The sequence below is a fragment of the Spodoptera frugiperda genome, chromosome 15, assembly GCF_023101765.2.
Source record: "Spodoptera frugiperda isolate SF20-4 chromosome 15, AGI-APGP_CSIRO_Sfru_2.0, whole genome shotgun sequence".
Taxonomy (NCBI): domain Eukaryota; kingdom Metazoa; phylum Arthropoda; class Insecta; order Lepidoptera; family Noctuidae; genus Spodoptera; species Spodoptera frugiperda.
Genome location: NC_064226.1, coordinates 10,068,834 through 10,094,699, shown reverse-complemented (window position 1 = coordinate 10,094,699; position 25,866 = coordinate 10,068,834). Strand labels below are relative to the sequence as shown.

At 35.3% G+C, this 25,866-nt stretch overlaps 1 protein-coding gene across 2 annotated transcripts; it reads right to left on the bottom strand.

Annotated features, from left to right (window-relative positions):
• Positions 1-242: 242 nt before the first annotated feature.
• Positions 243-24,821, bottom strand: LOC118273426 (uncharacterized). Of its 2 annotated transcripts, none has more exons than XM_035590398.2 (11): positions 24,492-24,821; positions 15,796-16,056; positions 13,922-14,076; positions 10,428-10,627; positions 9,825-10,344; positions 9,477-9,632; positions 6,477-6,673; positions 3,595-3,758; positions 2,906-3,109; positions 1,828-1,995; positions 243-1,134 (listed from the first exon to the last, which is right to left on the bottom strand). In XM_035590398.2, exons 2-11 carry the CDS (start codon positions 15,890-15,892, stop codon positions 698-700), a joined length of 2,298 nt encoding a protein of 765 aa, XP_035446291.2. In that variant the 5' UTR covers positions 15,893-16,056; positions 24,492-24,821; the 3' UTR covers positions 243-697. The 2 variants fall into 2 exon arrangements, with proteins under 2 accessions (XP_035446291.2, XP_035446299.2); XM_035590406.2 differs by lacking the exon at positions 24,492-24,821 and adding an exon at positions 17,016-17,223.
• Between the last annotated feature and the right edge of the window lie 1,045 nt (positions 24,822-25,866).

Genomic DNA, 25,866 nt, shown 5'->3' with positions numbered 1-25,866 from the left:
ACCTACTGTTGATCAAAATTATTTAATATATTTTTCATATTAAGAATACCTATATAAACTTAAATATTTCATAGAATGTATAAACAGAGATAAGTAAGTGGAAAGAGGGTATGGAGGCATTTACCCTGCTGTAGGACGATCATGGGTGAAATCTAAATATAATTTTTCATATTTTCTTCCAAAATGGATAAGCAAAGACCTATGTAAATGGTACAACAAAAGGGTAAAAAACAAAACACATATAAAATAACAATATTTAATTAATAAATATTATTAATCTATTATAATTTATTCATCAATTTGTATTACTCACTGCTCTGGTACTTAAACAATAGGAACACAATTATATTGTGTGATTTCTTATTCATTACTTACATTTCGAACTAATATTTAAACATGACATGGATGATAACAACATTATAATTACTTATTTTATGATTTACAATAACAAATTACTCAATTACTTTTTTTTGTTTTTCTGGTACATGCAGTCAATCTAGCATCAATGTCCATATTGTTTATGCTTCCAAAAGAAAATGCTTATAATACGGTTCAGAATAAATCTTAAAGTAGGTATAGAGGTCGCTCATTAAAATCTAAATTCAGCTTAAACCTATTATTATTATAGTTATTATTGCTATGACAGTCGCGAGGCGACTTCTAATACACTATTACTTAACTAATTTGTATGTGAGAATCACACAGCGGGCACTTTGCTTTCTTCTTTCCTGTTTTCTGATGATTCGGTTTCATTGTAAGCTGGATTGTCGACTCCGGAGTCACTACCGCCATCTGCATTGTCAGGTACTAACTTCGCACGATTCGAGTCAGGCTCCTTCACTTTGTCCACGACAGAGTTCTCTAGTTTAGCCTCAGGTTTGCTACCGACATCTATCGGTGGCACAGTTTTATCGCCATCTTTGTTAGTCTCGTTGCCTTCGACATCAGCTGGTGTTTGCTTCTTCTTACAAAAGTCGTCGTCGTAAGTGACTGCCCTCTTCCGTAAGTAGAATTTATTGAATAAATAATAAATGCAACCAGTGATGAACGTCGCACCGGCAAATATTTGGTACGTTGGTCTGGTACCGAAGAACTTCATCAGGTAACCGCCGATAAGACTGCCAGCTCCTTTGCCTGCAAAATACGTAACGACCATAACCATTACTTATTTTACTTAAATTACGGTAGAATTACTTTATTTTATAATGTGCCTATCCACGTACTTTTTCCACGAATCTTGTAATGCTGGCTTATAAAATATTACCTTACATTTTTCCTCTACTTACTCCTAGAGGGGGCTTGAAGTTACGTTATATACGTATACAAATGTAGGGTATGACGTCGATGAATTATTGTATCTGTATATGGCAAGAAAGCTAAATGAAGGTCGCCCACAGGATACGACAATGCTATTGTATGCATTTTTAATTAGCATATTATTTAATGCCCGCCAATTTTCTATGAAAGATGCTTCTCAAATATGTTTCTGTATTAACTTTACTCTATAGTAAGGTTAATATTATTGGCAACAGTCTATTGTTGCCATTAATATTTAGTACTAGGCATTAGGTAGTTAGTAGTCCCAGGTATGGTTTACCGTAATGACACATTTTCATCTTCTTTATGTGCTTCATACTTTTCTCCGAAAGTTAAACTTGCAAGCTGCTCAGCCAAATTGATTTTCAAATCTTTTAAACTTAACCATACTTTGTGCAGCGACCCAGCAATAGCTAATCATAACTTTACATAACTTCCTTATACAACACTGACAAGAAATCACAAACATAAAGGCACACATAGAAACAAGGATATAACTTCGTAACCTACCAACACCATAGTAGATTCCTCCCAAAAGTCCTTGCACTGAAGTGTCAGTCGTGGTGGAAGAGAGACGGGCTGCATACGTCACCGCTGCAGTGAAGGATAGTGATGACGTCACAGACTCCAGAGCTTCGAACACCAGGCAAAGCCAAGGGTTGTAGATCAACGAGTATCCTGTACATAAAATACATAACAATCAGTCAATAAGTATAGTTGTAAATCAAATGTAGTCTATAAAAAGATAGGAAGATTCGAATTTTCTCGAAGAAAATCCAAAATAACTATGAGCTTTGGACTATGGATGACGTATCGCCAACTCTGTGAGTATTCTTAAGCATCTATTAATTCTTGATTCGTTTGTCAGTTCACGATTCGAAAGTATCTACATTTACTTGACATGGGTATTTAGTAAGTAAATAGTAATCTGTCCAAGTCTCGTCATTATGCTTGTGTTTCTACTTATTGGTCATATACTTTACTAATGCGAATATACTTGTTTATCAATAATCTTGCAAAATATTGTTAGTATTCATAATATCTAAATGCCTATTGCTAGACACATTATTTTAGTACCTTGACTTGCATTTAGGAAAGTTCGTAGAAACAAAAGGGAAATCAGTAAATGGGAAATGAATCCAAGCGGTGAAAGTGGAACCACAGCTTACATAGTCACTGAACGAGTCGATCTACTGCTAACCTCGAGTTCAATCGCTTTTGAACTGATCTTAATTCTAATCACGACAATTAGGTAGGACTTGCCTTTTAACAATTGCTAATTTGTTGTGATGAGGACACAAAAGATTGCACGGAACTAGTCGTTATGAGTGTCTCTTCGGTTATTGTTCAGTTAAAAGTATAAGTACCTACATAAGTACATCATACAGTAAATTAACAAAGTAAACTTGACAGATATTTATTTTCTTGTAGCAGTTCAATGATATGTTCTTTTATAACCCAGTCAACATTAGTTATTGTCACTTTCTGGATAGGTACATAGCCTGTGTAGTTATTTTAGTATTCGCAACTTACACTTTGAGTGACCCACCACTCGTAAAACGTAAAAATACAATCTTCCAAAACTTACCGAGTAACCTGATAGCGTAGAAGATGAATCCGATGAAGAGCACATTAGCGTGTCCCAGCCGCCTGATGATAGGGCCCGAGAGTACGAGGAGTGGCAGACCGGCGATACCTCCAACAGTTATGGTGATGCCCATCAAGGAACGAGACGCTCCCAAGTCTTGTAGCAGCCAGAACAAGAAACTCTCAATGTATCCCCATGCCGTTCCTGAAAAAATAAGAACAATATTATGTTATGCGTAGTATTTCATTATTTCAAATCATATTTTTATTTAAAACAATATCGTGGAAACATACTCGATTAAAGAATTCAGTCTTTATTAGCTACTTCAAGACAATTAAACAGATTTTGGCGAAACCCAGCTGAATAAATTGAACGAGGTATTGAATTCTTGGCAAATATGACATGTTATTGTAATTTGCAGGTAAGTAAAATACTTTAACACGTGATTATAGCAATAGCTCAACAATGCATCACAAAATTTTCAGAAATTCGCAACTTAATTCCCAGATATTCATTTAATTCTCAAAATTGGAACAACAACTTATTTTCTCTTTAATCATATTTTTTTTTCGAAACCAATTGCACAATGTGAAATTACCTACATAGAAAAGTTGTGTAAGATTCTATAATCTTATTACCCAAAACGGAACCACACGCTACTTATTTAAACAATTACTTTTATTCCTTACCCATAATGAAGCACGCAATAAACAACGCGACAATTTCAACGTTCCTGAACACGGAGATGACATCTTCTAGAAGATTCTGTGCTGGCTGCTTGAACTCCAGGTCTATGCTCAACATCAGAGCCCCAGAAGCTACTTTCAAGACTGCGTACAGGTAGAACGCTGGTCTGAAAATATAAGACAAAATACCTTGTAAATACTTTTTACTTGAAGACAGTTTTATTCATAAAAAAATCATATTCGTCAGCATTAACCATAAGCACCTCCCTAAATAACGAACAGGTAATAGTTACTTCTACTTCGCTTAATCCTAAACTTAAGTTTGATAATCGTTGTTGTTTTAATCGTGGTAAGGTTACAGAGAGTTTTCATCATTTCAGATTCATGATCCTAAAGCACAACGAACAGACTAGAAACAGCATCTTCGACAATATTACATAATGCGTGTGAGTATTGTCTGTAATTACAATAATAACCGCGTTCACCGCCTGTATATCTATTACCAGTCGAGTATTATTATCAAGGCATCGGCATATAGTAAAATCATGAAATAAGAATTAACCAAGTATTCTTTATTTCTTAGAATCCTTAGAATTATGTTGAGGTTTACTTATCGAAAGGATTATCTTCCAAGACGTTTTAAACAGACTACAAAAGCAAAAGAAGGACGCCATAATTTTTTCGAAATCATTCATGAATCTTCGGAACATAAGATCAACTTATTCGTTTAATTGGTCAACATTTTTCAACAACTTTATTGTACAATAGCACCCCAGAGAAAAACCATATAATGTAAACCAGCAGAAATCTTAAGTCAATGCAACGTAAAAATAACATCGTAATCAGAAAACATCACTTCAAATGTTTACTTCATTCATTAACTATCTACTATAAGTATTTAGGCAAACATGTACAAATTCGGCTCCTTATCGTTAAATAATTGACGATAATAATTTCTTAGGTTTTACCCGGATGGACAATCGGACAATAGGAGAAAACAAACAAAGCCAATCACTTGTGCAAACCTTAGACACCTTAGTCATCAAGTCACAACTATACATATTTACCCACATGTACGTAAATATAAGCCTTCATAAGGTATAATACAAAAACAATACAAGCCGTTCATTTCTTTTGTACATAAGACATCGTTCCATATAATTTATGAGTCTTTATTGTAATGTAATATGGTATAATTTAGTATACTAATAAATCCATAATTCTACAATACATTAGTTACCTACACTGATTTTATTACTGTCTGATAGTATCTGGAATGTTAGACAGATCCGATTACCCCCTTTATGTGGCAATGTCTACGATTATTTCATCGACACAAGATAGATCGATTGCTAAACCTGAATTGATTTTCGAGTTAGGAAAACAAAGTTTGGAATTTACATACGATACGTATAACTAGCATAAGTTTGTAACCAATTTGGCAATACCTAATAATTTAGGGTAGAAACGTTGTATTCTATAATGTATACATAAACATATTTAAAGACTAAATCTTTTTTGCCTTTTGACTATTAATGGGTTAAAGCAAAACTCTTTATATTAGAAAAAACTTAACTAGGAACTGAATATTAAATATGCATAACATAAGTAAAATATCATAAAGAACTAGATACGCAACTTTCTCGAAATCTAATTTGGATTTGTTAACGTGGGCTGCATTAATATCTTACTATATCTGGTATTCATTTCTAGATATATTTAACTTTCAATAGACAAAAAAAGATATTTCATTAGGTGCTGGCGCCTCTTGTTTGTGTAAAGATCAGTAAGCGATCTTTACAACACCAACGAAATGGAGTTTAAAACATCAGACGTTGCGCAAACTTCAATTTGAAGTCTGAACTTTCTACAACTGAATCAAATACAGATTATGTAATTTCCATATAGACACTATTACTGCTAAAGTTAACGATTAGTCTAGCTGCTGTGTTTGCCGGTCTGTTTTGGTTACAAGTCTTTGGGTACATTAATATGTAAGTCTTAGTGTCATTTCAAATGATTAGTGAATTTAAGTATTTGTATTTTTTCATTGACGTTGTTTGATGCTATTCAAAATAGCAAATGATCGCTATTAAAAGTACATAAAGTCGCCTATTCTTGACAACTTAGACAAAAAACATAAAAACAAACAAACAGAGGTCACAGTCACAGACTTGATAAGATCAAGTCTAGACACATAACATAGGATTAAAGAAACCAACCGCTTAAGTATAATCTTCTGAAATTCTCAAAGAAAGAACCTTAACGTTTCAATGGATTTCTTATTCATATTAAGGTTTTAAAAATATTTTACGAATAGGTACCTACTACACGACATTACATAATACATACCATCTAAATATCCTACATGCCTGCATCAAATGCATGATGATTGTTATTCTGTCAGTGGTACACAGGTACCTATATATCATTATATTGTATATGGACAGACGTGCATTACATACACCAGCGGTCACGGCCTGTCTCAGCCTGCTCCATGACCCCGCTAACATTTCGCAATCAAACAAATCAACAAAGATTTGATGCGATGTGATGTTAGGCAAAACAATGGCCTCTTACTCATAAAAAATACGCGCCGGAATATTTTAACAACATTTTGTAGCGAACAATAAGAATTGTAGAATGATTCATTTGACGTCCCATGCGTTCGTCAGCAGATATTGTCTGGTTGCTGCTGCTTTTTATTTGAACTTTCACAGGTGTAAAAATTCTAGTAGGTACGCGTGGCTTGTGTTACAAGATATGGGAAAACCACTAAGTTAAGCAGCCAACTTTCAAAAGTTGATAAACCAAACTCATTTGTCCTGGTCTTATGGTCAAAATGTTTAACATCAGCACATTCTTTAAAATATGTAAATTATTACCTGAAGTCGGTATATCCCTTCCCGCGACTAGCGTAGTCGATGAGTAACCCCGAGAGAGGTGAGGAGATCATCCCTCCGATGCTGCCATACACCCTCTGGAGTCCATAGTCCGCCTTCTGTTCCCTCACGATGGCTATCACAGCTCCTTCAAACATCGCGAACGCTGTCCCGCCGATGATACCGATGAACACTCGAACCTTAGGGGCGAGAACACATAAGAATATCTATTTATTTAGTTACATAAAGTACCGTAAATGTTCGATATAAAAAATATTTTAAACTTTTTTTTTACTTAGATTAGTTATATTTTGTTTGTAATATTTGTCTGCCTCGTTGGTTGACTGCCTCGTTGGTCGAGTGGTCGCAAGTGCGACTGCCGAACAAGGGGTCTCGGATTCGATTCCCGGGTCAGACAAAAAGTATTACTGGGGTATTTTCGGGTTTTCGAAAATTTCTCAGTAGTAGCACAGTGTCTGGAATTGTGTCCAGTATATGGCAATAGGCTCACCCCCTGTTACATGGGACTTATAACACAAATGGTGAAAAGTGGGTGTACATTGTATAGCGGCATTACGTGTCGGAATGAGCACCTCTGCCTACCCCTTAGCGGATAAAAGGCGCGACGTTGCTTTTTTGTAATATTTTTGTCGGCACCTACATTACTCAGAGACCGTTATCAGAAACACGTGAGAAAATACATTATGCTTTAGAATGGAGCAATGATTAATGAATATACACATGTTCTGATTGATTAAGATATACGTATATGTACATAAAGTATAATTCGTAATGACGTACGTAAAACATCGGTTCAAATGTTCTGTGGTTCAAATATTGACGAATCTATTTCCATTTGGCCTTAGGAAAAACACAATTATTAACCTTTACGAAAATAATACAGCTTTGTGGTTACCTATTTATCCTATTTTTGGCTCTGATTTCCTAGTAATATTATCTCAATTATAATAAGTTCCAAGAAAAAAAGTTTCTTATATTTTTTCTACATTAGTATCGTATAGATCGAATGTTGATCTCAAGCAATAATTTTTGACACCTAGTAAATAAATGCTCTAGGTACTTACATGTTGTGTATTTTACGCAAGTACTTTAAAATGACACCTATTATTATATTGTAGCTGACCAAGTAAATAGGAAGAATAAAAAACATTTGTATGTAAACCTATTGTATGTGTGTACTTACATGTTATTTCGGTTATTATTTCTTGTGGATTGACAAAAAAAGATAATTTGAATGTGACTTGGAAAAAATCAAAATACGTTTTCCCACACTAGGATTTTCTCCTTTGCCGTGCAAATTGTATGTTCGTAAACGCACTACAAACATACAAATTCACATACGTATTGTGTATAACTGAAATAACAATTTATGGATCACACAAACAGTTGTTCTGCATGAGAATCGAACCCGCTACACTTTACACGGCAGCCAGGGCCAACAGTGCAGTCAAAGATGAAAAGTTACTTACGATACAAAAACCCCGATTGCGACAGTCTTAAACGATATCAAAATAAAGATCATAACCGCGACATTGACGAAATCAATAGATTGGCCATCTATATTTTCAAAGACATTCGTGACATTAACAGGGTTATAAACAATACCTGTTCAGTGTTTACATGTTCTCATAGTAAGCATCAGTCAGTACGTGTGTGGGTAACTAAGCTCTCACATATTGAGGACAAGGCCACTAGACTTGCCGATGTCATTGCGAAACAATGATTAACTGACGTTGTATATGCCTAAGTTCGGAAATCTATTAACTATACATTAATATACTGATTTATAGACATCTATCATCGGTCTGCAAAGCTTGCTACCGCTAACGCCGACTACGACAACTCTGCCAAAAGTTTGACAACGAAAAACGATAAGGGGGAGGTTTACCTTAAACTTGTTAATCCTTTCATCTGTGTATTGCTAATATTTAAAAGGTCGACACTTTATTAAAACTTTAATGTAAATGTAGCAATAATATTATCACAGATATTATATTACCTTCCGAGTATTATGTAACATCTAGTATTCGGATATTCATATTTGGTCAGGCTACGTTTTCCCTATTTACTCGGATTTGCAAATAAAAAAAATATATTATTGTCCAGATTATTGGTTCAAGTGATATATGAAGACTATGGAAAATAATATATTTGACCTTACGACAACAAAAGACGATGAATGATTTAAATTCGATAAAACCTCAAATAAAATATATCTGATTGTTTTTTAGCGGTTGATCTAAACACTATATTACACAATATTACATAATTCATGCAGATTATTTCTAGATACCCATATTAATTACTGCGCTTTACCAAAATATCGAAAAACACGCGGATGTTTACGTTCGTATACGAATCGATTAAATTATAATGAAATGTCATATTTCAACAATATTGAGAAGTGGTAAAGTTTCAACGGTTCGACGTATCGTATCGTATCTAAAACATTAGCTACGCGTGTAACTCAGGTTTTTCAACATTTCAACAAGTCAGGTTAAGTTTCTATACTTGATTAGTGATCATTAATCAACTAAAGCCATGTTGTTGCATTTTTCTTTCACCTTCATAGAAATGGCAGTAAAAAGTCAGTGTTCAGTGGTAATGGGATGTTGGGCGCAGCCGATAGACTAGCAGACGGAATGAGAACACTGGGGAGCAATGGGTCGGGTCGTCAGTGTCGCCACTCACTGTATCAAGTTCGCCATTACCCAGTTAGCGACGATTAGACGGCAATCTTTCCATCAACGGATCCGCTCAATCTGCATGAGTTTACGTTAGCTCCACGTGCTCACTACAAATTTTATTCGTTACGTATACGTATGTAAGTAAGAACTGGAATTAGGTAATCATGATCCATCTTCAGCTTCATTAACGTTTATTACTTCTTCCTCAAATTCCGCTTAGACGAGGCAGACGTCTCTACAATTCGGCAAGTTTGTTTATTTGTATAGGTACGATGTAGAGGTCACAGTCACTTACAGCGAGGTATGCCCAGAACGTGAACGCTGGATCCAGCTCAATTTGCTGCTGAGTATTTTCGCAGAGACTCTTGCGCGGCGTAGAAGCAGCGCACGCCGCGCGACATCCGGATAATTTTCGCGACCCTGCCTGCACTCGAACTCCTCCATCTTGACCCTGGTAAACAATTGACGGTGTTATCACTTGTAGTATATTCAGTCTATCACTTCAGATTGTTTTAAAAGCAATTGACAACTTTAGTATGTACATTTTGTACATATAACAATCACAGACCATGACACACTAACATTATAACTACATGTTTGTGGCACTTTGAAGCAAAGCAATTCTTAATATTTAGATACTCACAAAATTGTCGCTGCATGAAACTCCGTCGATACCGTTGTAGTCATCATCTTTTGTGAAGTTATTGTCGGCAGAGACGGCTCGTATCCAGTAATTCCTTATATCATGTGGTGCAGTCTGCACGTCGTGAGATATCCTCATGCGAAGAATCGCTTCATCAAGGTGGTCTTCTGTTTCATTGAAAATATCATCTTTACCAAACAAACAGGTTTCATTCGTAGACTCGTGACTGCATTCTATTTGATACAACTTTGGCGCTGGGAAGAATATCGTGTGGTCTGATACTTTCGATATGGTAGTGTTAAAGAATGGATCGTTTGTCAAGATGCGCGAGGTACTCTGGTCCTTCTTCGGAATCATTGTTTGGGCAAGTTGCGCCATTACTGTGTGACGATACACGAGGCGCTGCGAGTCAATAGTTGATTGCAGGTGTATGTCGTAGGAATTAGTGTGTATTAGAGCATTAGTCTCATCGGTTGTAATGTCCTTAGGTAAATCACAAACAAAACCACATGAAAGGACCCTGTAACACAGTAAAATATTTTATTAAAATACAAGTATGTGGCCAAACATATCTTCAATAAACGTATGCTTTTATAAACTCACGTCAAATTGATGTCATATGAGTAGGGGTGGAGTGGTAAGCAAGGGTAATCCTTCATGAGTCCCAGCCTCATAGTGGAGTCCTCACAAGTAGTGAGGAGTTCCACAGCAGGAGGGAAGGTGACGGTGATGCGGCCTACTGGGACCGCCAGCAACAACAATGCTGAAGCACCGCCCAGAGCCGACGACAGCGCCAACAGTAACTAACAAAAAATATATAATTTAATACGATGGTGGATTTCACACAGCAGCTTTGCTGCAAATATTAAAAAAAACACGACATGTCATCTAATCGTTTTCTGGTATTATTTATCTGATATTAGTATCTACAATTGTTACAAAATACAAAGCTATTTCTGTCACTAAGCTTTCTACAGCTAACATCGACTTAGGACACCAGCAATTACATGTCTAATTACCTAATTATACCGTACAGAGAAGTGAGCTATGGACTCTTGTTTATGTAATCATTTCTAATTAAACATTTGACTTCAGCTTGTCAATCACAAAGAACTAATTATGTAGAATCTTAGAACTACTGTACTGCTTAATGGAGGTGAATTAGCAAGTGCATAGGTACTTAAGAAACCTGTGCTATATTGTATAGATGGCCAGTAATATAATGCATAAACAACACATAACGTTCTAGACTGATATTCCAGTAAACACATTATTTACCGCTAATTGATATCTACTTATTTCCTTCATACGTAGTTTGCACTTATGTTAACAATGTCATCTAAATCTTAAATGAGCCATTGACGGCTGTTTCCACTTACCTATTTAGTTCATGAATTATTTGTCTTTACTTGTCGTAACTTCGTAAGTCACGTATTTTATACCAGTGTACATATTATTGTATATCTACGTATCTAAATCTAAAATTCAACTCACAGAAATTCTTGATCCGGTTCAAACTATACATAATGTTTTATTTTCATTGGTATTTATTTAACCTAATCTAGAATAGACCCAAAGAGTTCCTACCTAGTTCATAGGAGTACAGTACCTAATACGTCTTCATCTGCTGGTTAGATCACCGAGGTAGAATTAATAAGCGCAGGTCGGCTAAATGAAAACGTAAATGACAAATAGTGCTTATTCTGGCCGATAAACAGGATGCCATACTTATTATCCATGATCAGCAAAACTACGTCAAACAGTCGATTTTAGATGCAATTGTAGTCGTAATTCAAATGTCATCCGAGAATGGAGACGTTCGAGGGCACGGCGCGGGCGCACGCTCGCAACCGGAACACAAGGCACGCACCCAGTTATCATTGTGTGTCTAGGTACAACTAGCTAGTGGATAGGTGCCTACGTCGACGCTAATGTTACAATTAAATTCCCACGATGAAGAAAATGTTTTGCGCTGGAAGACAAAGGTATGCGTGTCGCAGAAAATTAATGACACAATTAGCGATGCAGTGACGATAGCAACGAATATACGATTGCTCGCTTTTGGTAAGGAAACCATTACGTTGACACTAACGCAGGGTGTTCCTTTTCTGTTGCTCTATTCATCTGTATCTTCGTCATCGGGCCAATGCTATTTGCGTGGGCGTCACGCCGCAATTTATATAACAAGTTAGATGCCATTTTTGAAAGTTTATCAAATGGTTTGGAGAATATGATCTCTTCCTTCTTATGTCGATATGATGAGATTGTTATGCATGTTGAACAATCGTTTCCGCCGGGGCCACAAGTCGATGCACTGACGCACGCAGGACACCCTGTACACTGCCGCTGTATGTACCAGTGTCGGTCCAGCGACAATTGTCCGCGATGCCTCCACAATGCAAGGTAAAGGTTATTGTTGCCAGAATTGGTTTCATTCGCGTTACGGACGTTGTGGATTAACTTGATTATATAGCAGCGGAACGATTCACACAACAAAGATTGGCCACATAATGAAACAGATTAGGGCCTCTAAATAGATTCACTACCAAAATTACACAAAATTGGTAACCGGATAAAAATGACACCTTAATTTAGGAAATGAGTTAACTAGTTCATTCATTGCTAGCGATTCCAATTGTATCTGTGTACTTATATGCTTTCCTGTGGTTAAAGCTAGGGGAACATTATCTGAATATAAGGTATTATTAATAAACGTATCAATTAACGTACCGTCAGTTTCAGATATGTCTAGAATTATCTGACGGTTATGGGCTGTAATAGCGCTTCATCTACATACACTTATGTTTCATGAGATTCAATACAGCCATAGCCACCCACTAAAATACTTATTGTGGGCGTTTAGATTAGTATTCGAATGAACTGTGTTAGCTAGGCTTAGTCTACATATCATCATAACAATGAGCCTGCATGACAGCAGTGATTTTGCGTACCAAGTACTGGTAAAAATTTGGAAGCACAGTATTGAAACGACATTGAGATGTCACCGCATGATGGTACATAATGTAGTTGTCATCGCTACGTCATCAGTAGTTGACTGGTTATATTTCTCTTCCCATTTTCCGGTATATGCTGGACATTGAAATTACACTAATAGTTCTGGAGTTACTATTATAGGTACTCAGAATGCTGTTCTTTATGTAGCTTTATCTAACACTGCGGTAATTAAGGTAATTGATAAGCTCATTAAGTTCGTACAAAAGGAGGTACACTCTATTCAAACCGATCACTATTTAGTAAGTATTTGTCCTATCGGGTTGACTTAACATTACGATGACATGGATTTAGGTTACAGTAAGTTATGTGTTGGTAGATAATACATATTTTGTATGATTCATACCCTTCTCTCGCTCGCCTTATCTTTGTACGGAACCTATTAATAACTTTGTAATTACTCGTAATGACAGCCAAATACCCGTATGACCAGAACCATATTATCTTTGACAAGGATGAAAGGCCATGTACTGTCAAACTAAATGTATCTGATTTTCTTAACCCAAAACGAAATCGTGACTACACAAGCACTTAACGAACCAAACACGTTTATGTCCGTACTAAACCTAATTACCTAAAAAATACTCAGGCAACCTTAGAACTTAGGATTGCTGTTTAAAAATGTATAAGTACTGAAACCCATTCCCCAATCGAAGGCAGAGAAAAAAGGTACTATTGAGTTTTCAATTTAGACGTCTTTGATAGAATATCAAAGATGATGAGACTGAATTTCATACTCCCTGAGGTCCCCAAGGAATAAAACGTTTTGCTACCAAGACTTTATCTTGACTGAAAAATAGGTCATCTCTATATTCAAAAGATCCTATTCTTTATGAAAATTGTAAACTATAATCCGGGGTACGATCTGAACAAATGCAAAGGTTTATTAAGCATCGATCAGTTTTTAGATAGGCTTTTATTTTTTGAAATTCACTGAGAAGTACTGTAGAATACACACTTTTAAAGATTTTACACATTGGAAGATTATATTTTATTTTGAAATAATGTACGCTCTCGCATTTAAAAATGCACATTTATAAGTCAAACAAGCAAGCACTGCTTAATATTTCATTGTGTACACTTACTCTGAAGTTGCCAATCTTGTCGGCCAGCATACCAGCGAGAGGTGGCATGACGATGGAGACCACTGGCGTCACCGCTGACATGATGGCCGTCTCTTCCACATTGATGCCCAGCTCCCGCATGTGGATGGTCAGGTACGGGTACAGCACGAACAGAGCTGCAAAATACCACGCTTAATTGTAGCCTCCCTAGTTTGCATTGTTTGCCTATCTGACTATTGTAGTTCTTTGTATAGTCATGAATGCCTAATATTTGTCTTCTACTAGAATCTGCCGACCTTTTGGTGACCTAATTGTAATCCTCAAGCTACCGCAAGCCTAGGGGCATGGATAGAATTGAGGCTGATGATGCCGATGATGTTTAAAGTAGTCCAGCAAGCTAACATGTACTGGTGTATACCAGTCAAATGTCAGTGCTCGTCCATCGTAACATCAGCAAACCACAGTTATAAGGTGAATAACGTCTTACAAAAAAAGAATGATTGACCATTAGACAAGTACCTCTTGATTTTTTTAGTAAAATAACCCATATTCTATACATGTAAATCTTTTTTGAATTCAGCGTGTTATTTTTTTCATGTCCGTAGAGAATATTAGAGATAAAAAATTAAAAACCAAACTGTACGGGTCAAAGTCGATGTTTACTAAGTACATACGCAATTAGTCTGGTCACAAAAAATGTACTTCTTGATTTACATGAAAACTACACATTGAATTGGTGTCTGTAAAAACCAACTAGGTATATCAACCAACCAATAATACTGGTAAGCTGTAAACTATGGTAAACTGGTAGCTAAGTGTGAGAGAGCCATGCTTCGGCATGAATGGGCCGGCTCGACCGGAGTGATACTACGGCCTCACCGAAAACCGACGTGAATCAACGCTTGCGTTGTGTTTCGTTGTGTCAGTGAAGTTACCGGAGGCCCAATCCCCAATTCAACAAACAACCCTTAAATTCCTAAGCCCCAAAAGGCAACGCACTTGTGACGCCTCTGGTGTGATCTAGATATCAAGTAACTTCTCTATTACACATACATAGGTAATAACAGGTACAGAAACTATGCTGGCTTTTAACTCTATACTAAGGTATTAATGTGTTTGAGTACGGTAGTACTCTAAATTAACTCTGCAATATTAATTACACGCGTCTGTCAAGCCTGACAACCATGAATATAATATCAACAGTCATCCATCGGCAATCTCGAGATACAAGTTTCATTAAATATCTAGTCTATTTTGTTACTAGTAGTCATAATATACTAGTTTACACTAAAGAATCGGAAAAAACAAACACGTCTTTAACAATCTCACTGCAACTCTACTAAATGACCAACTAAGCAGTTACAATATCTGGTTATAATTATTATCTTAACTGACACATATTTTCATACATTTCGTATGGGAAATGCATCAAAATATGCGTCACAGGACTAACATAAACCACAACAGGACTTTAAACTCTGAAAAGCTACAAATACTTAATATGTATATCGTAGCAATATTCTCGTAGCACCCGCTACGCAGTCCAAAGATTGCAATATTATTAAAATTTATGAATTTTATGTGTAATGTCTATTAACTTATTCGTTCGTATTTATAAACGATTTGAAATTAGTTGGGTTTAATTCATTGATTGGACGAACCATCGATCAAAACTCAAGTACATTCCTAATTAGAATTGTGTTTTTTTTTGCAACTCTTCACACCATTATTGAGGACCTTACTGATGAATTTAAAAATAGCTATATGGGGAAGTACGCCTGCGGTTACACGAACAAACTACTTAGAAGCAATAGTAAGAGACTAAAAAAAAATTGCAAATATTAGCACAACTAAAGAAAAGTAAACAAGTACCGTATACAGTTACTAATACTTACTCGACGCATGTACGAAAAACAATATTTTTAATGGAATTAATTTCTTCTGTTTGAGATCATCTGTTATTCGCTTGAAAAAGGAACGTATGAACTGCATTTTGGTAGCTTATATCTATATCTTTAAACTAATTTGTTAAGGTGTGTTCCCACACTGGATGTCAGCTTGAACTAGGTGGGGAAGTGTCTGTTCACCCAGCCTCCCTCATGTATGCTTATCTCTCGATGTTCCTGAGGCATGGAAGATGGGTGCTTGATAAGTGCCTGTAACAACAAAAACAAGTAAGTAAGTAAATACCTATCAGAACACGTTGTATTTAATCGATTCAAAGTATCGATATTCCAATCGATACAATCAAAGGAAATGAGATAGATTTACGAGCGTTCGTGCAAGTACGAAATCGCCAGTTCAAACGTCGTCGCATGTTATCAGAAAACTAACACTGAATAATAACTGCAATTCAAGGACTTGTATAAGAAATGAAATAAACTGAAAGATAAACATTTTCTTATGTCTATAAATAACTAATTATAACGTACACTGACTACTATTATTGTTTAAGTATAAATGTTTGAATTTAAAATATCTGTTAATAATTGAGAAAAAAATAGAATGCCTACTTATTTGCAATGGCTGAAGAATATGTGACAAAAGTTACATTTCTATTCATTACAAATTTTGCAACACTATTGTTATACACACATGCTATTTTTTTTTCGTTCCACCTTCCGAGTATATGGTCGTTAGATGGTAATTACAAGTTACGTATGGCCAGACGGCTTTCAGTCAGTTGTTCTATAGATAAACCTAAGTTTTGCTACTACTTAGCTTTATTTGTTTCTGCTTTTCTTCGAGTATTTTAAATAACTTATGCGCCCTCTATTTGTTTATAATATTTAGTACCAGTCTAGAGCTCGTGCAACGAACAGCATAAAAGAGTATCGTAACGTCGAGCACTATCATAATAAAATGACCAGGTTTGATTTGGTCGTCCTCTTACAATATCTATGCATCATAAACATCGATTTGCAGGAAAGTAGTTCAAACAATCCACTATTCAGAAACTGTAACTTGTTCGTATGTAGTGTACATATTTATATTAAGTAGTACATGATAAGTAGGCAAACATTCTCTAATTGAGTTACGAGTAAATACTTTAAATTAGAGATATGAAGCGGCACACCTAACACGGCGTGGTGAAGTTATGAGCACAGTTACTTACAGTTGGCCCGGTTGGCAAACAATGGTTGAGCACAATGGCTCATTCGTAACAAAATATAAGCAATGGGCACCCATAAACGCAACAGCCAGCCGAGCGGCGACACTATATATTACACCCGATCTTCTGTTCATACACTAATTAATTCATTTAAACCTAGGCCCGCACTTTTATTTCCTAGGCACCTCCGTACCGGTAGACACGTGACCATCAACTATGCGAATGTTTGTTTATAATCTTCTATATAAAACTTTCAAGTGCTCGTAAATCGTATACGGATAATTGTAGTAAAGTTTTTATACATTTATGTGATAGGTACATATGTACTCGTGTGTATTATTTCCACTACGTTATAGCCATAAATTGCATGTTGAAATAAATACATATGACGTAAAAATAAAAAAATATTATTGAGGATATTTGTTTACACGTCAATATAAAACAACTCGATGATTCGTATCGTTAATAAATTATATTAATGGATCGTTGCATAAATCTAATAAATATTTTAATTGCCTAGCTAGGACATGTCGCACTTCGCAACCAGCTTTATATGCTATAGGTAGATACCTGCCGTAGGTAAACATATACCGAAGACATCATTAGGCACCCTTCGATAATGCACCTATTCCCGCATAAGAGAAGTACCGTACTTATATAAATAAAACTACATAAACAAAATATACACGGGATTTATCCCAAGACAGAGCTAAAAATACAAGCAAACACTTGTGATTATTTATACAGAATAATAGCAAATAAAATTGTGCTAATTACGCAATAAACGTTGCACTGCAGTTTTTCTCCGACAATGTTTTTGTTCAATACTGTAAATCTACAGCACCGGATACAATTTTCTATATCGATGCTATCCAGTTTGTCAAATGTCACTTACCCTCTTTTAGCAGGAAAGCATCAATATAGTCTCTTTACTCATTAATATCATCTACATTTAAAGGTTTTTTTGATGACGGGAGGAAACCTACAAAAGGCCTCCTAGCTTTTTGTGGGGGAAGACTCGGGATTGTGGTATTTTTACCTCACTAAAACCAACCCGGTGGCCACCTTCAGCACCGATAAGGGGCACCGAGTTCTCTAACTACATATATCTGCTCCGGAGCGCCTAGACACAAATGTACCTAAGCCAATTTCGTTACAAATAACCATTTCACTACTAACTACGATGTGATGTGTAGGAACTAAACTACTACGGTATAATTTCCTCTCGTTTGGAAAACAATGTTTTAATTAAATTTTTATAATAATTTTATTTTTTAATACTTTTTTTAATTTTAAATTTTAATATTAAAAATATATATATATATATATATATAATGTTCTATAGTATAAAACAATGTCATAGAGTCACAAAACAAATATTTTGTTAAAGATAAGTAAGTTGTTTCGGTATCAACATACAATGTGATACCGTCAACTGGTGCAATGTCCTACTAGTGATACTATTGGCCGATAGTACTTATATTTTTATGTGATAGGACCTGCACCTTTTAATTACCAAACTGACTATAACAATGCTACTATCCCACTGATATTATAAATACGAAAAATTTGTACTGGGGTAATTTTTATCCGACCCTGGTCATTTTTAAAGTAGGCGTTGTAGTTAGTTTAAACTGTTGAAACACTAACAAATGTATATCGATTCATGTACACATGTTGAACACGTGACTTAACGATAACGATAAGAAAGTTAATAATTAATTATTCTTAGCTTGGTTAATGAATATATGTAAGTTTATAGAAAAAAGAAGAAAGAGCTTGGCCTCTTTCATTAATTAATTGATTCATACATAGAAATAAAGGATCTTTAATAGATCTCATGCCATAAAAGTTTGCTTAACAAATAACTAAATAATAAAAACATAAACGAAATTTTGCGTTTAGAATTAGAATAATTTAATTGCTGTAATCAATAACCATTACACGTAGGGATTTGAAATAACTTGGCAAGTTCCTGTATGGATCGTAAAAGTTCAAACAAGTTGCGCTTACACGTAGCTTAGCTACCGACCTCAAATTAAGCGTTAAGTCGTTAAATAACTTATGTAATTTCGATGATAACACATATTGCATAATAAGTATTACAATAACATGCATACATGGTACATCCACATGTAAGTGTCGAGTTATTATTTGTAAACAATCAATTATAAGAGATTGTTAACGTTTTACTGACGACTTTATAATATTTTAGACAAAATCAAAGGCGTATAAAATGTAAAATATATCCGATGTTCTTACTACATTCACTTGTAAGGCCTTTGGTCAACAACATTCCCCGTCTATGTTATCTAGTCTCTAGAGGAAATATTCCGGAGAGTACCTACAAGTGCTGAGTTACCGTTGGGTAGGAGAGACGGTGCGGTAAGATTTGCAGAGCTTCTGAACGTATCCTCGTTTGATAGAGCCTAGCTTCTTCCGTAACCCCAGCTTTTTTGTAGCGGGAGGATCTACTTTTTCTGATTCATGTACATTGTACCCATCTCACTTTTTCTGAACCTGATCACACCTACAACGCCAAACCGCCAAGGTTATAATTAGCAGTTCCTAAATATTTATTCTTTGCAACTTAATAAAACTATAGTCCTTGAAATTGTAAGTAAACAAATATTTAGAATGGTAGATACTTGGGGACGACACGACGTTCGCTACTCACGATTACTCGTTGTTTCGAAACCGCAAATCTGACACGACATGGAACTAATTAAAAATGAATAATGTCAAGTTAAGATACGCAAACGCAATTGATACCTGTACCATTTTTTTTTTTTTTTTTTTGTTACTTTAGACTAAGAGACGGCCAGTAAAGGTCCGTACTCACATACGGTATTACTCGATCGAGCCAAACTTTTGAGTAAAACACATTCAGCATTGATCTATCGAGTGAGATGCACCATTCAGGATTCACCGAACAGTTTGAGCCAAAGGATGTCTATGCCACAAAGGAAACGGTGAAAGATCAACGGCTCGCTTCCAGTAGTTTCGAAGGAAATTACTTTCATTTAATTCCATCGGGCTGGCTCGGTGCGAATCTTTGAGCTTTGAATTCTGCGGTCCACGCGTTAATTTGTACTGAGTTACTTTCGAGTAAAACTATCGCATACCTAATACCGTACGTGAGTACGGACCATATGATCAAGTCATTCACGTTGCAATTGAACAACAATAAGAAAAATCGACCATAAAAACCGCCATAAACGTTTTATGTTACTGAAACTCGTTAATAAAGAAAATAGCGAGTATTGATTATGTTGAAGAAAGAAATTCCTCTTTTGTTATACCTACCTGTTCTTATAATTTACCCCCACGTTGTTATACATATAATAGACACATATGAATATAAATAGGTGATAATTGCTATGTCAAATTTTCATTCGTTAAATATAAGTATGTTGCAAGTCCCGTACTGCAGAAGATGAGTACAATTAAGTGTAAGTAGAAATAGGTGACAAAAATGAAATCGATTGAATATATCTATTCAATCAATTTGATTTTTGTCACCATTTTTGTACAAACAGATGTCATTACATAGATATCTTACGTAAGGCGTTTAACGTTTAACGAGATTAAAGTGAGATTAAAACAATGTGTTGTCCCTCAACGGGTAAATGAGTTTGACAAGGAAGTAGCGATTATTTGCAAGAAGAAGTACCTGTTTACAAACAATCGCTAATAAAATGCGAATCAATGTCGAATAGTTCATACATACTTAGTTCCATGTCACGATTTTTGGAAGAGGAATCTATATTAGTTTCTTGTGAACAGATATATTTTTTTTATTTTATCTACAAATATTAATATTTATAACTTATACATACATACCTAACTAAGGTACATATTTGCATATATAAAAATAATATGTTAGCACTTCAATTAATTACTGGTGGAAGTCAGGAACCCAATCTAGGATAACCTGTGCTATGGGCTACTATTTACGGATATGTAGGTAGTAGGTACAAGTACCCACATCAAATCTTAGTATCAAATCGTCACCAAGTGTCATATTTTCATAAATAAGTTAAAGCTAAATCTATGTACGACTGCAACTATAAGTAATTCTATAACCATTCAATACCTATGCCGTCAGAATGCAAGTCCTACGTGATTTTCCTTGTGCAAAGATAATACTCCATAGGATTAGCAGAGAGCACAGAATCACGTTCCAATAATTAAATATTATATTATATATTAGTTTATTATTGTCTGTTTTGTTTAAAACCGTCGGTTAGTGAACGAAACAACTTTATGTTTATAAAATAAATAAGAATAAATTGCACCTACTGCCACTGCAGTTAGGTTTTAACTAAGATTTGAACAATTTATTGGTATTTGTAAGGACCACATCAATTTAAAAAAAGACAAAGGCGTTCGGAACGAATAAATTCAATTATGAATGTGAAAATTTCAAACAATCATCATCATCGGAAAAATCTACATTGCTATCAAATAATTACCTAAGAGTTGATATCGTAAAACTGCTATAGTTTACCTACATACGTATGGTGATTTCTAGTCTGTGCATTTGTACAAAAATTTACCCACCTATAGGTAAAACGCCAGGTGCAGTTCATTCCACATAAACTAAAAAGAAAGATTCCGTATTCATCGTCTATTGTTCGAATTATTGTAGTAAGTAACAACACATGTGTACCTAGAAATGATCAATATCAATGAGAATGCTACTGCCCTACATTAAAAGCCAGATCCAAAAACCCATTTCTCAGTAAATTTTGCTTACTAGAGACAGAATTTTGGCAGTTCCATACATATATATATATCGTCACGCCTTTTCATCCCCAAAGGGGTAGGCAGAGGTGCACATTATGGCATGTAATACCACTGTACAATGTACACCCACTTTTCACAATTTACGTTGTAAGTCCCATGCAATAAATAGATGGTGAGCCTATTGCCACATACCGGGCACATTTCCAGACTCCGTGCTACTACTGAGAAATTTTCGAAAAACCGAAAAAAGCCCGATAATACTTCGCCCGACCCGAGAATCGAACCCGAAACCCCCTTGCCCGGCAGTCGCACTTGCAACCACTCGGCCAACGAGGCAGTCACACATATAATGTTTGGATATATAGGTAAATACACAACTCAATCATTATTCCCGCTACAATAGGAAGAGAGATGCGATCGTTCTCTAGTTCTCATAACATAAAATTCTACTTTTTATACAACCTAAGTATGATACAGAGTTACGATTACCTACTTTAAAAACTTGAATAATTGATTTATCTTAGGTAAGTAATATGGCTTCCTGTTTTAAATTGTACATACAATTTTTACAATAGCTCTACATCATCCTCATCAATTTAGATCTCCTAGATTTAATGTAACACTTACTAAATATAAGACGTAAAATCCTCAGCAATTAGAATTAATGCATGCAGATACAGATTATGTTGTTTTAACGTAAGCTCTATACTAAATACCTAAGGATGTTAAAATTCTATGGTAATATACTATTTGTGTAGACGAATTATATTAGCCAAATCTATTATTTATCTCGACAACTAGATTTATTAAGACCAGTCGTTGAAGTACAAACATGAATGCAGAAAAGGAAACTTAGACAAAACCCAACCCTTACCCTTAGGTAGACCTTATCGATATCAATCCCTACAGGCTATTGATTCTCAACACGACCAGAACATCCAGGGCCCTTGTTCAGCTTTCAATTCCTATTTACCAAGACACGAAAGTTTTCCAAACCAACAACGGGATGCAGGTACCTATCTAAGTTTTGACAAAATGTGTCTGATCTCATGTCAATCCCGTGTACTTATTACTATTTACGCGTTCGGACTTGTATCCATGCCAATTATTGGGCTCATAGTAGAGAGTAGACAGATACCTAAGTACCTACCTACTTACATTGTCAAATCGACACCACTTACACATACAAGCCGTTCCTATCGTTCTCAAAATTATTAGGCATAATATTTGATGTAAGATCAGAACTGTTTAAATAACTATTTTCAAAACATCGCTGTAAATGAGTAATAAGTTTAATAACCGACCGGGTAACTGAAGTGCTTTGAGAGTGTATGATGTTTATTATGATGGCTGCTGGTGCAACCTGTGTGAGTTTCTCAATCGTTTGCCTTTATGGAAAAATCAAATAGGTTTATTGTACCTATTTCTATGTTATCTATTATTTTGCATAAGTAATTATGGTTCAGTAATGACGAGACTCTTTTCAATGATTTTAACATTAGGTACCTATAGATTCTTTAAAAAAAGAACTCTAGGATTTTCTGCTGTCATAAGTAGGTACCTAGATGCATCTGCAATTAGAAACACATAGGTACACACGTCCCGGAACAATAAATTGTGGATCACTCAAAAAATTGTTCCGTTCGGGAATAGAAACCGTACCAGCCACTGCACCTACTGCATATCATTTCAGTACCTACTGAAACCGGAGGATAATATTACTAATATTATAAATGCAATATTTTGTGTTTGTGCATATGTTTGTTACGCAATTACTTCAAAACGGCTGAATATATCTGGATGAAATTTGAAACAGGGATAGAGTATGGTCTGAAAAAACACATACCTAAGCTACTTTTTATCCCACATGGACGTGGGCGAAGCCGCTGGCAGAAGTTAATATTATAAATGCAAAAGTTTGTTTGTTACCAAAACGTCAAAACGGCTGAAATGATCGGAATGAAATTTGGAACTGGGGTAGATTATGGTCTGGAATAAAACTTAGGCTACTTAACGGTAACGTGGGTGAAGCCTCTGGTAGAAACTAAGTAGTTTAATCATAAAACTTAAAAAATCATACCACCTGTATAGGTATAATAAGCAGGTAATCAGGTATTATGGTATTTATGGCAAACCTTGAAGTAAATTGTGTAAAATCAAGACTCTCCCTCTACATATCTTGTTATTTATAAGGTTTGTGTTTTTATAACTAACTGAATAAATGAGTGATTAACAAGAATGCTTTGTCAAGAACAATAGCTTATTTGACATACCTAGCAACCTAAAGCATTGACTACTTTAAATTACTAAACTTTTTATTATAATGAATACCAAAATACCAAATCTACCTATTTTATTAAGAGATATGTATGTAATTGTAGGTATTATAAATATGTAATTGAATGCTTTATTAGGTAGGTATAGATATTGTAAGTTGAATAGATGAAACGAAATGGATTTCGATTAAGTACAATATTATGCAAAAATTCGTAACACAAAGTTAGAAATAAACACCTTGAAGGCATAATGTGTTACTCAAAATGTTTCTAAACTTCCTGCGCCTATATTTGCAAATAATACCTAGTAAACTTATTTTTACAATAACTCAAATGTTAATAGACACAGGTTTTAAAAAAGAAAACCATTACTATAAATAAACATTAATTACCTAATTAAGTATGTTATCCTTGATTATTTTTTTAAGAAAATATCAAAAATATTACAACAAACCTATTTCCAGCAATAAAACACTCGTTCTCTGCCGTTGTAAATTAAAAATCTTATCAGGAAATGCTGAAAATCCACAGTAGGTAGGTAAATATTGTCGTTAAAACGTCGATAGTCGAATAAACTGTCACTATTTAATTGTTTTTTTTTTGTTTTTATTATTTACTACTTAGACACAAAATATTTTGATCCTTGCGCGATTATCTTTATTTTACGGAAGTGAATAGATACGTGAAGCGAGTTCGAGCGAGCGCGCGCAAAGTTCGAGTCGTTGCGCATACGCGACCGCGAGCCGAAAAGTTTACGTCGCACTGGCGCAGCCCTATGCGTGTCCCCTCTCATACGCCATTCATACGGCATTACGTTCTACAATACCAAGGTACCAATAACATCTCCATGTCTCTATGCGCGGTGAAAGGCAAACGCTACTCGGAACATCAAGTCGACAGTTAATACTACTAAATAGGCACTAGGTATTATGTCGTTCTCTAAACTTATGAATGTAATATGATTAAATTAATTAGATTTATCCTGCAAAGAAAGTACCTAGGAACCTGAGCATTGTTATGCTAATTTACCTACAAATGGACGTCGAATCTTTTCTACGTTATTTTAAGTGTAGTAGGTAAGTGCCTAAGTGCCCACTACCTTCTCTATTAGTTACAAATATAATAATGAGAAGATTTAGGCTTAGATACCTAATGGTATGTTAAACAAATAACTGTACATGACAGTGGCTGTAACTAAACAACCGGGTATCGCGAGTTCGATACTCACACGGAACCATTTTTGTGATTTGCAAATTGTTATTCAGAGCGGATCCGGAATGTAATGTAATGACACACCCAGAAGCTAGAGGAATAAAGTAAGTACATAATTATCTGGAATTAGGTACCATACGTGTTTGCAAACAGGACGCACAGGAGCAACTACTAGGGCTTCTATTTTTTTTAAAGTAACTTCTATGACATCTCAATATCGCTTCAGTTAGAACTGATATGTTGGATGATATGTTGGCCTATGTTGATAGATCAGCATAATACCCAAGTATCAAAATGTGGTTTTATAATTATCTTAGGAGCATGTGTTTTTTAATCCTATAGCAATCCTGAAAACGTTTATAGAGCTTCATTTACCGCATAACGCTCAAAAGCAATCGAGTAACGTTCGAAAGTCACGGTAGATGCTCGATTATTTTGGAGAACGATCGATCGTGTTCGAATAACGCTCAAAAGATATTGAGTAATGCCCGAAAGAGATCGTGAACGCTTTTGAGCGAACTGACCGATTGTTTTCGAGTAAAGGCTCGAAAGTAATCGAAGACGTTTGAAAGTTATCAAGGACGTCTGATTGTTTTCTGGTAACGCTAGATTGTTTT

Excerpts from the sequence above, each read along its gene's own strand:
- LOC118273426 (XM_035590398.2), bottom strand. The coding sequence starts at position 15,892 with ATGCAGTTCATACGTTCCTTTTTCAAGCGAATAACAGATGATCTCAAA. Across the intron at positions 3,759-6,476 it reads AAGGGATATACCGACTTCAG|ACCAGCGTTCTACCTGTACG; the intron begins GTAATAATTTAC and ends TTATATTTTCAG. Across the intron at positions 1,996-2,905 it reads CTACGCTATCAGGTTACTCG|GATACTCGTTGATCTACAAC; the intron begins GTAAGTTTTGGA and ends TTTTATGTACAG.